Source organism: Portunus trituberculatus, chromosome 47 (assembly GCF_017591435.1).
Source record: "Portunus trituberculatus isolate SZX2019 chromosome 47, ASM1759143v1, whole genome shotgun sequence".
NCBI classification, from domain to species: domain Eukaryota; kingdom Metazoa; phylum Arthropoda; class Malacostraca; order Decapoda; family Portunidae; genus Portunus; species Portunus trituberculatus.
This window is the reverse complement of record NC_059301.1, coordinates 34,139,128-34,153,564: the sequence shown is the minus strand read 5'-3', so window position 1 is coordinate 34,153,564 and position 14,437 is coordinate 34,139,128. Positions and strand designations below refer to the sequence as shown.

General features: G+C 38.1%; 1 protein-coding gene across 4 annotated transcripts in view; it reads left to right on the top strand.

The window, feature by feature from the left end:
• LOC123498121 overlaps window positions 1–14,437 on the top strand; it is a 129,944-nt gene that overhangs the window by 84,734 nt on the left and 30,773 nt on the right. For all 4 annotated transcript variants that reach the window (XM_045245289.1, XM_045245288.1, XM_045245286.1 and 1 more), the window contains exons 8-9: window positions 10,127–10,237; window positions 10,505–10,671. In XM_045245289.1, the coding sequence (XP_045101224.1) occupies window positions 10,127–10,237; window positions 10,505–10,671 (278 nt within the window). The remainder of the gene's footprint in view (window positions 1–10,126; window positions 10,238–10,504; window positions 10,672–14,437) is intronic.

Here is a 14,437-nt window from a genome sequence, read left to right as displayed (position 1 = left end):
ATTCTCCCATTCTGAGGGCGACACTTGGCAACCCCAGCGACCCGCCGTGTCGAAAGCACCCTGATAAGAGCGAAGGGACGTCTCAGTTCATAGCTCACTATGGAACAAGACAGATAATTCTTATTTAGCAGTGCTTCTGAGCCTGACTACAGTGACAGTGATTATGAGGAAGAAACTGAAGAAAGCGAAGACAGCAGTAGTGAAGACTCGAAAAATTATTCAGAGGATCCACCTGTTTTCTCAGAACAGAGAGAAGACAGAGATAGTGGTGATGGAGAACAGACTCCAAACATCGTATTGAGAACCCAGAGTGACTCACAGAGACGCAGGCGTGCCTCTCGTGTTCTGGGAAGACGATCAAGGGGACGTGTGTGTGTGTATTTACCTAATTGTATTTACCTAATTGTAACATACGGGAAAGGAGCTATGCTCGTACTGTCCCGTCTCCATATCTACTAATGTCCAGCTTTTTCTTAAAATCACGAATATTCCTTGTGTTGACCACTTCCACGTCTAAACTATTCCATGCTTCCACCCTTCTATGAGGGAAGCTATATTTTTTCACATCTCTCCTATAAGTGGCCATTTTAGTTTTCCCATGCCCTCTTGACACTCTTTCATTCCACATACACAGATCTTCCCTATCCATTTTTTCCATGCCAATCATCACTCTGTATATTGCTATCAGGTCTTCCCTTTCTCTTCTGTTTTCCAGGGTCGGAAGTTGCATTCTGTTCAGTCTGTCTTCATAAGTCAAATCTCTTAAGTCAGGCACCATTTTTGTTGCAGCCCTCTGTACTTTCTCTAGTTTCCTTATGTGTTTCTTTAAGTTCGGAGCCCACTGTATTGTTGCATATTCAAGCCTTGGTCTTATCATTGCAGTAATTATTTTCTTCATCATTTCTTCATCTAAATATCTGACGCCACTCTTATGTTCCTCAATAAGTTCAATACTTCTCCAATTATTTTGTTTATATGTCTCTCTGGTGATAGGTCATTGGTAATTGTGGTAATTTGTGCAGTGTAGGGTGGAAGCCGAGCTCACTCTCCCTGATGAGCCTCGCCGCTCGATCCTGGACCTTGTCCAGGAGAGCGAGATGTTTGCTGGCCGTGCCCCCCCTCTCTCTCTCTCTCTCTCTCTCTCTCTCTCTCTCTCTCTCTCTCTCTCTCTCTCTCTCTCTCTCTCTCTCTCTCTCTCTCTCTCTCTCTCTCTCTCTCTCTCTCTCTCTCTCTCTCTCTCTCTCTCTCTCTCTCTCTCTCTCTCTCTCTCTCTCTCTCTCTCTCTCTCTCTCTCTCTCTCTCTCTCTCTCTCTCTCTCTCTCTCTCTCTCTCTCTCTCTCTCTCTCTCTCTCTCTCTCTCTCTCTCTCTCTCTCTCTCTCTCTCTCTCTCTCTCTCTCTCTCTCTCTCTCTTCCTTCCTCTCTCCTCTCCTTCCTCTCTCTTCCTTCTCTCCTCTCCTCTCTCTCTTCTCTCTCTCTCTCTCTCTCTCTCTCTCTCTCTCTCTCTCTCTCTCTCTCTCTCTCTCTCTCTCTCTCTCTCTCTCTCTCTCTCTCTCTCTCTCTCTCTCTCTCTCTCTCTCTCTCTCTCTCTCTCTCTCTCTCTCTCTCTCTCTCTCTCTCTCTCTCTCTCTCTCTCTCTCTCTCTCTCTCTCTCTCTCTCTCTCTCTCCTTCCTCTCTCTCTCTCTTCTCTCCTTCTCTCTCTCTCTCTCTCTCTCTCTCTCTCTCTCTCTCTCTCTCTCTCTCTCTCTCTCTCTCTCTCTCTCTCTCTCTCTCTCTCTCTCTCTCTCTCTCTCTTCCTTCTCTCTTCTCTCTCTCTCTCTCTCTCTCTCTCTCTCTCTTCTCTCTCTCTCTCTCTCTCTCTCTCTCTCTCTCTCTCTCTCTCTCTCTCTCTCTCTCTCTCTCTCTCTCTCTCTCTCTCTCTCTCTCTCTCTCTCTCTCTCTCTCTCTCTCTCTCTCTCTCTCTCTCTCTCTCTCTCTCTCTCTCTCTCTTCCTCTCTCTCTCTCTCTCTCTCTCTCTCCTCTCTCTCTCTCTCCTCTCTCTCTCTCTTCCTCTCTCTCTCTCTCTCTCTCTCCTCTCTCTCTCTCTCTCTCTCTCTCTCTCTCTCTCTCTCTCTCTCTCTCTCTCTCTCTCTCTCTCTCTCTCTCTCTCTCTCTCTCTCTCTCTCTCTCTCTCTCTCTCTCTCTCTCTCTCTCTCTCTCTCTCTCTCTCTCTCTCTCTCTCTCTCTCTCTCTCTCTCTCTCTCTCTCTCTCTCTCTCTCTCTCTCTCTCTCTCTCTCTCTCTCTCTCTCTCTCTCTCTCTCTCTCTCTCTCTCTCTCTCTCTCTCTCTCTCTCTCTCTCCCTCCACCCTTCCTTCCTTCCTTTCTTCCTTCCTTCCTCTCCTCTCCTTCCTCTCTCTTCTCTCTCCTCTCTCTCTCTTCTCTCTCTCTCTCTCCTCTCTCTCTCTCTCTCTCTCTCTCTCTCTCTCTCTCTCTCTCTCTCTCTCTCTCTCTCTCTCTCTCTCTCTCTCTCTCTCTCTCTCTCTCTCTCTCTCTCTCTCTCTCTCTCTCACAAATGTGTCAGAGGAGCATAGGAGGACTGAGAGGAACTTTTGTTAGATTGGATAAGAGATTACTTGATGGACAGAGAGATGAGAACTGTGATCAAAGATACATAGGCCCGTACCAAGAGTCACGAAGGTTTAAGGTCGAGGGTAGAAGGGAAGGTAATGTGGTACCAAGAGTCGCTGTCATTATTGGAACGAAGAGCAGAGGGAAGGTCGAAGGGAAGGCATGGGTGCCCCCGTGTCTTCCACATGACCTTCGAAGAAATATTTTATAATTTTCGTAAACTGGAGTGACCAACGAATAGTATGAACTAAAATCAACATCAAGTAATATTTTCAATCTCGGAAAACCGATAGTTATGTTTCCACGTAAGTTACTATTCTTTTTATAATAGTGAAAGATCACCTTAAAATTGCGAGGTGGAAGAACGCAGTGGATCCAGAAAGCTCGCCACCTAGCTGTTTTATGAAGCTTGTTTTCGTTTGTCAGGAAAGTTACACTGTTTATTTCATGGTAATAAATATTTTCTTTAGTGAGCTCATCATCCAAGCCTATTAAAGACCAAATATGTGCATGAGTTAATGGAGAATAGGAAGTGACAGGTGAACTGCCAACAGACAGAAGGCTGTCAAAGTATGCAAAGAAAAGCCAGTCACAAGGTAGATACTAGCCTGTATAAGCAGGTTTAAAACAAAACCACAAAGATGTACTACTATGTAGGGATGTAGACAGAGAATTTCACTAGAACACCACTTCACACCAACCCAGGACTTCTTATCAAACTCTCTCTCTCTCTCTCTCTCTCTCTCTCTCTCTCTCTCTCTCTCTCTCTCTCTCTCTCTCTCTCTCTCTCTCTCTCTCTCTCTCTCTCTCTCTCTCTCTCTCTCTCTCTCTCTCTCTCTCTCTCTCTCTCTCTCTCTCTCTCTCTCAACAAAGACAGTGAGTGACATAAACATTGAGTGCAACAATGTTAAAGCTAAGTCAACAGATAACTTTTCACTTAGTTGGGTGTGATGTGCAAGGATTTAGGTATAGATATACTGACAGTATTGTAGGTAGTTCTCAAGATGTATAGTCCTGTATCCAAACTATTTCAGGCCATGATTAATGTAATTCATGATTGACTATACTAATGTGTTAACTATGGAATTTTTAACGATATGCATACAAATTGTGGTCTAGCAGATCCCCAAAAATACAAATTTCTCAACTCTTGTAATGAACTACCATTGCTTCTTGATATTGATTTTGTAAGACAGTGATTTCCAAACACATGATAAATTACCACTTTAGGGATAATGGAAGGATACAGAAAAAAAAGTAAGTTAAGAATTCTGGAAATTATGAAAACACTGCAGTCTGTAAAGTTGTTGAATAAACCTGTTATAAATACATAGTGAAATTGAGCAACAACAATAAACATTCAGAACTGCTATACATATACAAAACTTGAAAAGAAGAAAAATTATTTAAGTGTGTGGCAAGCCAGGTTTCAATAGGGAATGCTTGAGGACACAGATATTCAATAACTCTGATCACATGTGGGCTTGTTACTCACTACCTGAGCCTGCCTCTTTTTCACATTGTCAGTTTCTCTCTAAGCACCAGCTGATGCTAAAATCTTGAATTTTTATTTAGCTATAGATATCTTAATATTAAAAAATGTTAATGGCATTAAATGACTTGGTGATTGCCTCCCAAGCTAAATTTTTCTTGTGAAGGCTAGCTGGGTTTGTTGAGCGGTCTTGCAAGTCTTTATTCTCTTTTACAAGATTGAGAATCCTTATTCTCTGCTCGTGCGTGAGTGGTTCGGCCCGGTCACAGCTTCTTCCTTCCATTCTTGTAGGGTGCACTGTTGTTTTGTTGTTGTTCGTGGAGCTCAAATCCGGATTACAGTCATACCAATACCGAAACAACTGTTACCAACTCATGCTAGCGGCAGACCTCTCGCAGCCCTACCTTCCACGGCGACTCTTGGTACGGATTGAAGGTAAGGGCGAAGGCTTTGCCTTGCTAGTCGAAGGGAAGGTCCGTGCCTTGGCCTTCGCGACTCTTGGTACAGCCCATACTCATCTTGTTGTAAAGTAACAAGTGGAGTGTCACGAGGCTAAGTGTTAGTCCCCATTATGTTCCAGGTATATGTAAATGACATGCAAAATGGGGTAACCAGTTATATTAATCTGTTTCCTGATGATGCAAAATTGCTAAGAGTAATCAAAACTCAAGAAGACTGTTTGCTACTGCAGGAAGATATAGATATAGATATGAGTGGAGTAAGAAGTGAGAGTTAGAGTTCAATGCCAAGAATGTCATGTAATGGAATTAGGAAAGAGTAAGAGAAGACCAGTATGGAACTATCTGATGGGAGAGGAATAAATAATGAAGACTAAAGAGAAAAAAGATCTGGGAGTGGTTATACAGGAAATTCTGAACCCTAAAAAACGCATAAGATATTTGGATCAGCATATAAAACATTGATTGATATTAGAGTGGCATTTCAATACATGTACAGAGATGTTATGAAAAAAATTATCACGAGCATGATACGTCCAGAGTTGGAATATGCAGCAGTGGTGTGATCATCAAGTTTGAAAAAAGATATAAGAAGATTAGAACGGATCCAGAAGATAGCTACAAAGATGGTGACGGAACTAAAGTACTTACAAGTAACATAATGAGGAAATGCTGAAGGAAATGGGACTGCCAACCTTACAAGATAGAAGAGAACAAGACCTAATAACAATGTATAAAATAGTAAATGGCATTGAAAAAATAGACAAGGAAGACCTGGTGCTGGTGACAGAAGATGGAAGGACAAGAGGACATGCAAAGAACATTAGGATGAAGCAGTGTGAAGGATATTGGAAAATACAGCTTTCCACATAGAACAGTGGAAACGTGGAATGCATTGAGTGATGAAGTTGTTACAGCACATAATGTGCATAACTTTAAAGAAAAATTGGATAAATAGAGATAAGGAGACAAGACACTATGAGCCTGCTCAAACCCTTTACAATACAACTAGGTAAATACACACACAAAGCTGAGAGGAAAATGTGACAAGTTAGAGAATACTGTTAAAATGAGCAATGACATGAAGAAAACTCTGGATGAACTAAAAAGAGAAAACACTCCTTAAGGACAAATGTAAGGACTGTGACATAGCACTGCAAGGGCAAGAGAAAAGTTAGACATTAATGTGAAGGCAGAAAAGTGATAAGTGAAACAAAACAGGAAGAATGGAAGAAGGCTTGAAAAAAAGAAAGAAAAAGTTAATTTTGTGGTGGTAGTTGAGCAACAAATAAGTGAAAAAATGAAGGACATAGTTATAAAAGTGATTAAGGATAAGGAAAAGCTAATGAGAGATATGGTAAATAAAAAGAACTGTATGGTTATATATGGACTACAAGACAAAAAAAAAAAAAATGAAATTTGTTAGAAAATGAGGAGAAAAAGAGGGTTAAGCAAATTATCTCAGTGGTTCAGGGTGAAGAACAGAGTCTAGAAAAAAAATAATTGAAGAAATATATAGACTTGAAAAATATAGTGAGGGAACTAAAAGATCACTAAAAGTTAAATTAAGATTGCAAGCAGGGGTAGAAGAAATATTAGCGAGGACTGGAAAGCTGGCTGGAAAGACAGAATAAAACAACATTTGGATAGGGAGAGATATGAATCAAGAAGAAAAGGAAAAGAGAGAATTGAAAAGTGAAGCTAAGAAAAAAAAAAAATGAGAGAAGGACAGAGAACGAGAAGAAGAAATTCTACTGGAGAGTGTTAGACATGAGTCTGAAAAAATGGTGTATTTGGGAAAGGGAAGAAAAACAATGAGAGTATAAACATAGATGGGTTTATTTCAGGATGCTTGGAAATGAGAGATTTTATATTGGAAAAAGGACTAGATGTGGTGTGTATAACAGAAACAAAGTTAAGCAAAGACATCCAAGTAAATTTTAAAGAGCAGGGATATATGACTGGAGGAGAGACAGAAGGGAAAAAACAGGAGGAGGAATATTGATTATGGCTCAAGAGGATATTTACATGGAAGAAGTACAATATGGAGATGAACTGACAGGGGTTTTTAAGCATAACAATTAGGACCAGTGGGAGGAAAAGGAGGAGTATCATAGTTGCATATGTGCCACTGAAAACTAATACATGGAGGCTTGATGTACATAAATGATTAAAAAAAGAAGTGCTAAATTGCCTGGACAATATGTTAAGAAAGGACAAAAGAGTGCTACTTGTTTGGGATCTAAACTGCAAACATGTAAATTAGGAAGAAATGGATCTAAACAGTCACACTGGACGATGGGAGGAAGTGTTACAACTGGAAATGGTTAACGCAATAGCCCAATGGTTGAAGGACTACACAAGATATAGAGGGGAAGAAGAACCATTTATGCTGAATTTGATATTCGTGAAAAAACCAGAGCCTTTTGCAACCATCAAATATCATAACCCAGCAGCAAAAAAGAGATCATGTTCTAGAAATTGAATTAGAAGATCAGAAAATTTTGAAATGTAATGAGAGACAAACAAAAAATATTGAATCATGCCAAGACAAATTTTGAAGGATTAAGAAATTACTGTGGTGGTATTGATGAAGGAAACCAAGCAAGGCAAGACAGTCCAAGAGAAGTATGAAATATTCCTAGACAAGTACAATGAGGGAGAAAAGATATCTGTTCCTGAATACAGAGTAAAAGAGAGCAAACACGTGTGATATAATGGTACATGTACAAAAACTAAGTGTAAGGATGCAGCTTGGAAAAAATTAAGGAAGCAGGAAAATGAAGAAGATAGGAAGCATTATAAAGAGGTATGAAACGATTACATTAGAATAAGAAGGGAGGAGGAGAGAAATTTTTAAAGGGATTTAGTGAAGAAATGTGAAGGGGAACCCAAGGTTTTTTCTAAGTACACTCGACCCTCGAAACAACGGACAAATACATGCACGACCCTGTCCGTAGATTGCAAAAGTACATAAAAAATTGTATAAAATGTATGTAAAATACTGCGTAATCATTAAGAAATCATTCAAGCAGTATTACAAAGCATTAAATACAACAAATAACCTGAAATAGATGACATGAGCATGGTCAATTTAATAAATACACTGGACAATGTTCGCTGTTGGTTGAAAACGCACAGGCTGAAGATAAAACATGGCGGCCAACAGCTGATGACGTGACCGACCTGCCACCTACCGGACAATAATTTGCCGGGAACAGACAATCGCGCACATTTTAATATTCGTCCGTAGATTAAACTGGACTCCAGAATTTGTCCGTAGTTTCCGAAATCCATTGATGGGAGGTCCGTTGTTTCGAGGGTCGAGTGTATATAGATGGAAAGATGACAAACAGAGAGACCATCACTAAGTTAATTAAGGGAAATAGGATATATGAAACAATGGAATAAATTAGTGAACTTATATGAAATGAGAGCTTTAAATCAGTATTTAATGAAAAGGGAGATTTCATAGAACCAGATGACCAAGTGATACAGGAAGGATTAAGAAATGTTGTGATGCATAAACACAAAATTGACTAGTTACTAGAAAATGTGAATGTAAGAAAAGTAATGGGGCCAGATGGAGTGTAAGGATGGACACTGAGGGAATGTAGAGACAACTGGTGTAATCTATCTGGAATGTGATCAACAGCTCTCTGATGGAAAGAAAGATATCAAGGGAGTGGAAAAGAGCAAATACAGTCCCAATATGTAAAGGAGGAAAATGACTGAGCCCCTAAATTATAGACCAGTGTTACTGACTAGTGTTGTGGGAAAGATTAGTGAAATTATCATTAAAGAAAAATTATTGGAATATCAGGATGGAAATAAAATGATAAATAACTCCCAATTAAAGAAAAATGGTTAGAATATCTGGAGGAAAAATGAAATAATAAAAAACTACCAATTGGATTTAGAAAAGGAAGATCTTGTAAGACAAATTTACTAAGCTTTTGTACAAGAGCAATAGATGAGGTACAATAGAGAGAGACGAATGGGTTGACACAGCGTATTTAGATATTAAAAAGATTTTCGACCGAGTACCACATAGAAGATTCCTATGGAAAATAGAACACATTGGAAGAATACAGGGAAGTATCTTAAACAGAATTAACAGAGAGGGAAATGAGGGCAATCATAAGAGACAGCCCATCAAGCTGGAGCACAGTTATCAGTGGCGTACCACAGGGTTCAGTGCTGGCACAAATTATGTTCCAAGTATATATTATTGATATGCAAGAGGGTTTGGGTAGCTATGTAAATTTGTTTGCAGACGATGTGAAACTTTTGAAAGTAATAAGGAACAACGAGGACTTTATGGAATTGCAGAAAGATATTGACAAGATCTGGGAATGGAACCAAAAGTGGAAATTATAATTTAATACCAGGAAATGGGATGTGATGGGAATGGGTAAAAGTAACAGAAAACCTACATGGGAATACATACAAAATGGGAGAAGAGATTATAATGAAAAGGAGGATAGAGAAAGACCTTGGAGTGATTATTCAAGACACTCTGACTCCAGAAAGACACATAAATGGACTGTTTGCTTCAGCATACATGACACTAACTAACATCAGAATGACATTCAACTACATGGATAAGAGTATGATGAAAAGTTCATAACCACTATTATAAGACCTAGACTAGAATATGCAGCAATGGTGTGATCATTGGGACATCAGGAAACTAGAAAGTATCCAAAGGACCACTACAAAGATGATGGAAGAAATAAAGGATCTTCCCTATGAAAAAAGACTGAAGGAAATGGAACTACCAACTTTGAAGGATAGATGGGGAAGAGGAGATCTAGTAACAATATAAGATAGTAAACTGTATGGAAAAGATAGATAGACAAGACCTGGTATCATTGACTGAGGATAGAGATAGACAAACAAGAGGACACTCCAAGATTATGAAAAGTCAGTGTTTGAAGAACATTGAAAAATTCAGTTTTCCATTTAGAACAATGGACATTTGGAACAGATTGAGTGAAGAGATTGTAGCAGCTGAAAGTGTGCTTAAATTTAAGGAAAAGTTGGATAAAAGTAGATATTGAGACAGGTCACTATGAGCCCCACTCAAACCTTGTAATATACAACTAGGTAAACACGCACACATACACAAACATTAATACAACATTCCTTTGTGTTTATGGATTAGTTATTGAAGAAAAAGGAATAACAAAAAAAATGTTCTTCCATTAGAATTTTAACAAAGTAATACAGTAAATTTCTGGATTTTTAGTCTTTATTTCCAAGAGAGGTGGGGGCTTAGATGGAGGCGATAGGCTGTGGGTATGAGAAATAAGCAAGGCAGAGTGGGGATGGCGAGGTGGACTTGGAGTGGGGTCAGGAAAAGAGGTGTGGCATTTTTTACATGTCATGACTTCTGACCAATGATATTTACCTTTTAAAATTCTTTGAGTTGACATGTTGCTTGTGCTAGAAATAAGGGTAGGAAGATTGCTTCATCAAGTAGGGAGCCAACTGTACTGTAAATATCTATAAGTAGTATCAATTCATATTTTCTCTCAAATATCTAAAATTTATTTTGTGTTTCCAGTATGACCTGGATAACCTAAACCAGAATAATGGAAAACCAAGTGTTGATAGAATTCACTCCGAGGCAGTTGATATTTGGGTCACCTCACCACCAGAGAACATGAATAACTTGGTGAGATCAATGTACAGTGTGCAGTGGAATTCATAAAAAATGGTACTTTATAAATAACAAAGTAAGTCAGTCCATTAATTGACATTATAGTGCAGGGATTAGCAACCTTTTTTAGACCAGTAAGTTAGTGTATATGTGCTTGTTAGAGAGATAAGGGAGATATCTCACTGCTATATAGACAAAGATGAAATATGTAGCTAAACATGAACCTTCTCACTTCAATTGTATTTGCTTATCATTATTGAAATAGGACTTTTTTTCTTTCAGAATAACAGAATTATTGAGTTAGGATTGATAAGGTGTGAAGAAGTGTCCCGCATATATGTTGGCCAGAAATGGAGACCCATGCACATTCTCACTGCAGATGCATCCTTGCCCTCTTTTCTACTGAAATTACTTGAAGATGGGTTGAGATGCTGTAAGACCATTAGAAGGTAGGTGAAATGAGTTTCAGCATTAGTAACAGCAATAGAGGCATGGACAGCAGTAAACTTTAAACCTTAAATAATTAAGTAATGTTATGTAGCCTCATGTAATTCTTTTAAGTAATATCATATATTATTCTGCTGAAATAAGCATTCCAGAATAGACCATCCTCTTTAAAGACTAAATGGAAATTTGTCTTGTTCTGTTGAAATATAATAGAAAATTTCTGCCTCTTTATTTGATATTTTTCTCGTAGTTTCTAGTTTTTATGTAATTAGGATATGAATAACATATCTTTGTCTTTCTACTTATATATATATATTTTTTTAAATAGAAAGACAAAGATGTGTTATATATATATATATATATATATATATATATATATATATATATATATATATATATATATATATATATATATATATATATATATATATATATATATATATATATATATATATATATATATATATATATATATATATATATATATATATATATATATATATATATATATATATATATATATATATATATATATATATATATATATATATATATATATATATATATATATATATATATATATATATATATATATATATATATATATATATATATATATATATATATATATATATATATATATATATATATATATATATATATATATATATATGTGTGTGTGTGTGTGTGTGTGTGTGTGTGTGTGTGTGTGTGTGTGTGTGTGTGTGTGTGTGTGTGTGTGTGTATTTACCTAATTGTATTTACCTAATTGTAACATACGGAAAAGAGCTATGCTCGTACTGTCCCGTCTCCATATCTACTAATGTCCAGCTTTTCTTAAAATCATGAATATTCCTTGCGTTGACCACTTCCACGTCTAAACTATTCCATGCTTCCACCCTTCTATGAGGGAAGCTATATTTTTCACATCTCTCCTATAAGTGGCCATTTTAGTTTTTTCCCATGCCCTCTCGACATTCTTTCATTCCACATACACAGATCTTCCCTATCCATTTTTCCATGCCAATCATCACTCTGTATATTGCTATCAGGTCTCCCCTTTCTCTTCTGTTTTCCAGGGTCGGAAGTTGCATTCTGTTCAGTCTGTCTTCATAAGTCAAATCTCTTAAGTCAGGCACCATTTTTGTTGCAGCCCTCTGTACTTTCTCTAGTTTCCTTATGTGTTTCTTTAAGTTCGAGCCCACTGTATTGTTGCATATTCAAGCCTTGGTCTTATCATTGCAGTAATTATTTTCTTCATCATTTCTTCATCTAAATATACGAACGCCACTCTTATGTTCCTCAATAAGTTCAATACTTCTCCAATTATTTTGTTTATATGTCTCTCTGGCGATAGGTCATTGGTAATTGTCACCCCAAGGTCTTTTTCTTCATGACTGGTTTTATGTCTTCATTTCCTATCTTGTACATACTCCTGATTCTTCTTTCACTCTTGCCAAACTCTAATTTCTTGCATTTTGTCGTGTTGAACTCCATTTGCCATGTACAGCTCCATTTCCATATTCTGTCCAAGTCTTCCTGGAGTAGTTCGCAATCTTTGTCACATCTCACTTTTCTTAACAATTTTGCATCGTCTGCAAATAGGCTCACATAACTGGACACCCCATCCACCATGTCATTTATGTAGACCGCAAACATTACTGGTGCCAACACTGATCCCTGTGGAACTCCACTCTCCACCAAGCCCCATTCTGATGGTCTGTCCTTAATTATTGTTCTCATTTCTCTTCCTACCAAAAGTCTTCCATCCATTTTAGTAAACTGCCATGCACTCCTCCTACCATTTCAAGTTTCCAGATCAGTCTCCGGTGTGGTACCTTATCAAAGGCCTTTTTTAAATCCAGATATATTCCATCAGCCCAACCATCTCTTTCCTGTATTACATCTATCACCCTCGAATAGTAACATATCAGGTTTGTCGTGCATGAACGCCCTTTTCTAAAACCAAATTGACACTCACAAAGTATGTCATTTTTCTCCAAGAAGTCTGTCCATCTATTCTTCACCACCCTCTCACACATCTTAGCTACCACACTTGTAAGTGACACTGGTCTATAGTTCAATGGGTCTCTCTTGTTACCTGATTTATAAATTGGGACAATGTTAGCTCTTTTCCAGTCTTGGGGCACTACACCTTCCCTTAATGAGGCATCAATTACTTCACAAACTTTTTCTGCCAGTTGCTCCCTGCATTCTCTTAAAATCCATCCTGATACCCCATCAGGTCCCACAGCTTTTCTCACTTCTAAACTCCCCATCATATTCTTGATCTCCTCCACAGTTACTTGAAACTCCTTCATAATCCCTTTCTGTTCCATTACCAGTGGTTTGTCAAAAGCAGTCTCCTTTGTGAATACCTTCCGAAAGCATCCATTCATAGCCTCTGCCATTTCCTGGGATCCTCACTGCATACTCCATTTACTTCTAAACTTTCAATACTTTCTCTATTTTTGATGTTGTTGTTCACATGTCTGTAAAAAGCCTTGGTTGGTCTTTACATTTATCAATTATATCCTTTTCTTGTTTCTTTCTTTCTTCTCTTCTAATCAACACATATTCATTTCTTGCTCTTTTGTAACTTTCCCACTGCTTAATCCGTCTTTTCCTTCTCCACCTCTTCCATGCATCCTCTTTTCTTGTTCTAGCCTTTTCACATCTATCGTTAAACCAGTCCTGCTTTCCAACTTCTATGTTGTCTTATTGGTACAAATTTTTCTCACCTTCTTTGTATATTTTTATAAATTCCTTCCACTTTTCATTTGCTCCTTAGCACTCTTGAATTTCATCCAATTTGTCTCTTGAAAGAATTTCTTTAGGTTTCCAAAATCTGTCTTGGCATAATTCCATCTTCCCACTTTATATTCTTCATTTCTTCTAGATTTCTCTTCATCTATCACCTTGAACTCCAAAACTGCATGATCACTCTTTGCTAAAGGGCACTCCACCCTCATCTCCTCAATGACCATTGGCTCTGTACTAAAGACCAAGTCCAGTCTTGACGATGCTCCCTCTCCTCCAAACCTAGTATCTTCTTTGACCCACTGAGTTAACACATTTTCCATTGCCAGTGTCAATAGTGTATTTCCCCATGTTGTCTCTGATCCTTCCATTGACCAGTCCTCCCAACACACCTCTTTACAATTAAAATCTCCCATCATTATAGTTCGTTCACAGCCACCCAACATTTCTTCCAGACATGTTCCTGTATCACTTATCATTTCTTCATATTCCTGTACTGACCATGCATTTGTCTTAGGTGGTACGTACACCACTATGTAGTGCCTCTTTTTCCTTCATTAGTTTCTGCTCTGATCTTTAGCACTTCTGCCTTTCCCATACCTTCTTTCACTTGATCCACCTTTATATCTTTTTAACCAGCAACATCACTCCTCCTCCCATCTTACCTACTCTATTTCTTTTCCAAACATTATATTTCCTTCTCCAACCATCATCAGGTCTTCTCCTCTCTCAGTTTTGTTTCAGTAAGACCCACAATATCTGGGTTCTTGTCCCTCAAGTAATCGTTGAGTTCTAAAATCCCGATATCACTCCATTTATGTTGGAATACATTACATTCCGCTCATATGTAAGTTTCTTTAGTCCTTTCTTGCTGTACTTTTCTGGGTTATGAACCACTTCCTCAGTCTCATATCCAAGATTCTCCAGAAAACTCTTTCTTCTCCTCTTCTGTCCTCTCTTCATTTTTTTCAAAGCCTCCTTTCTCAACTCATTTAACATTTCTCTTTC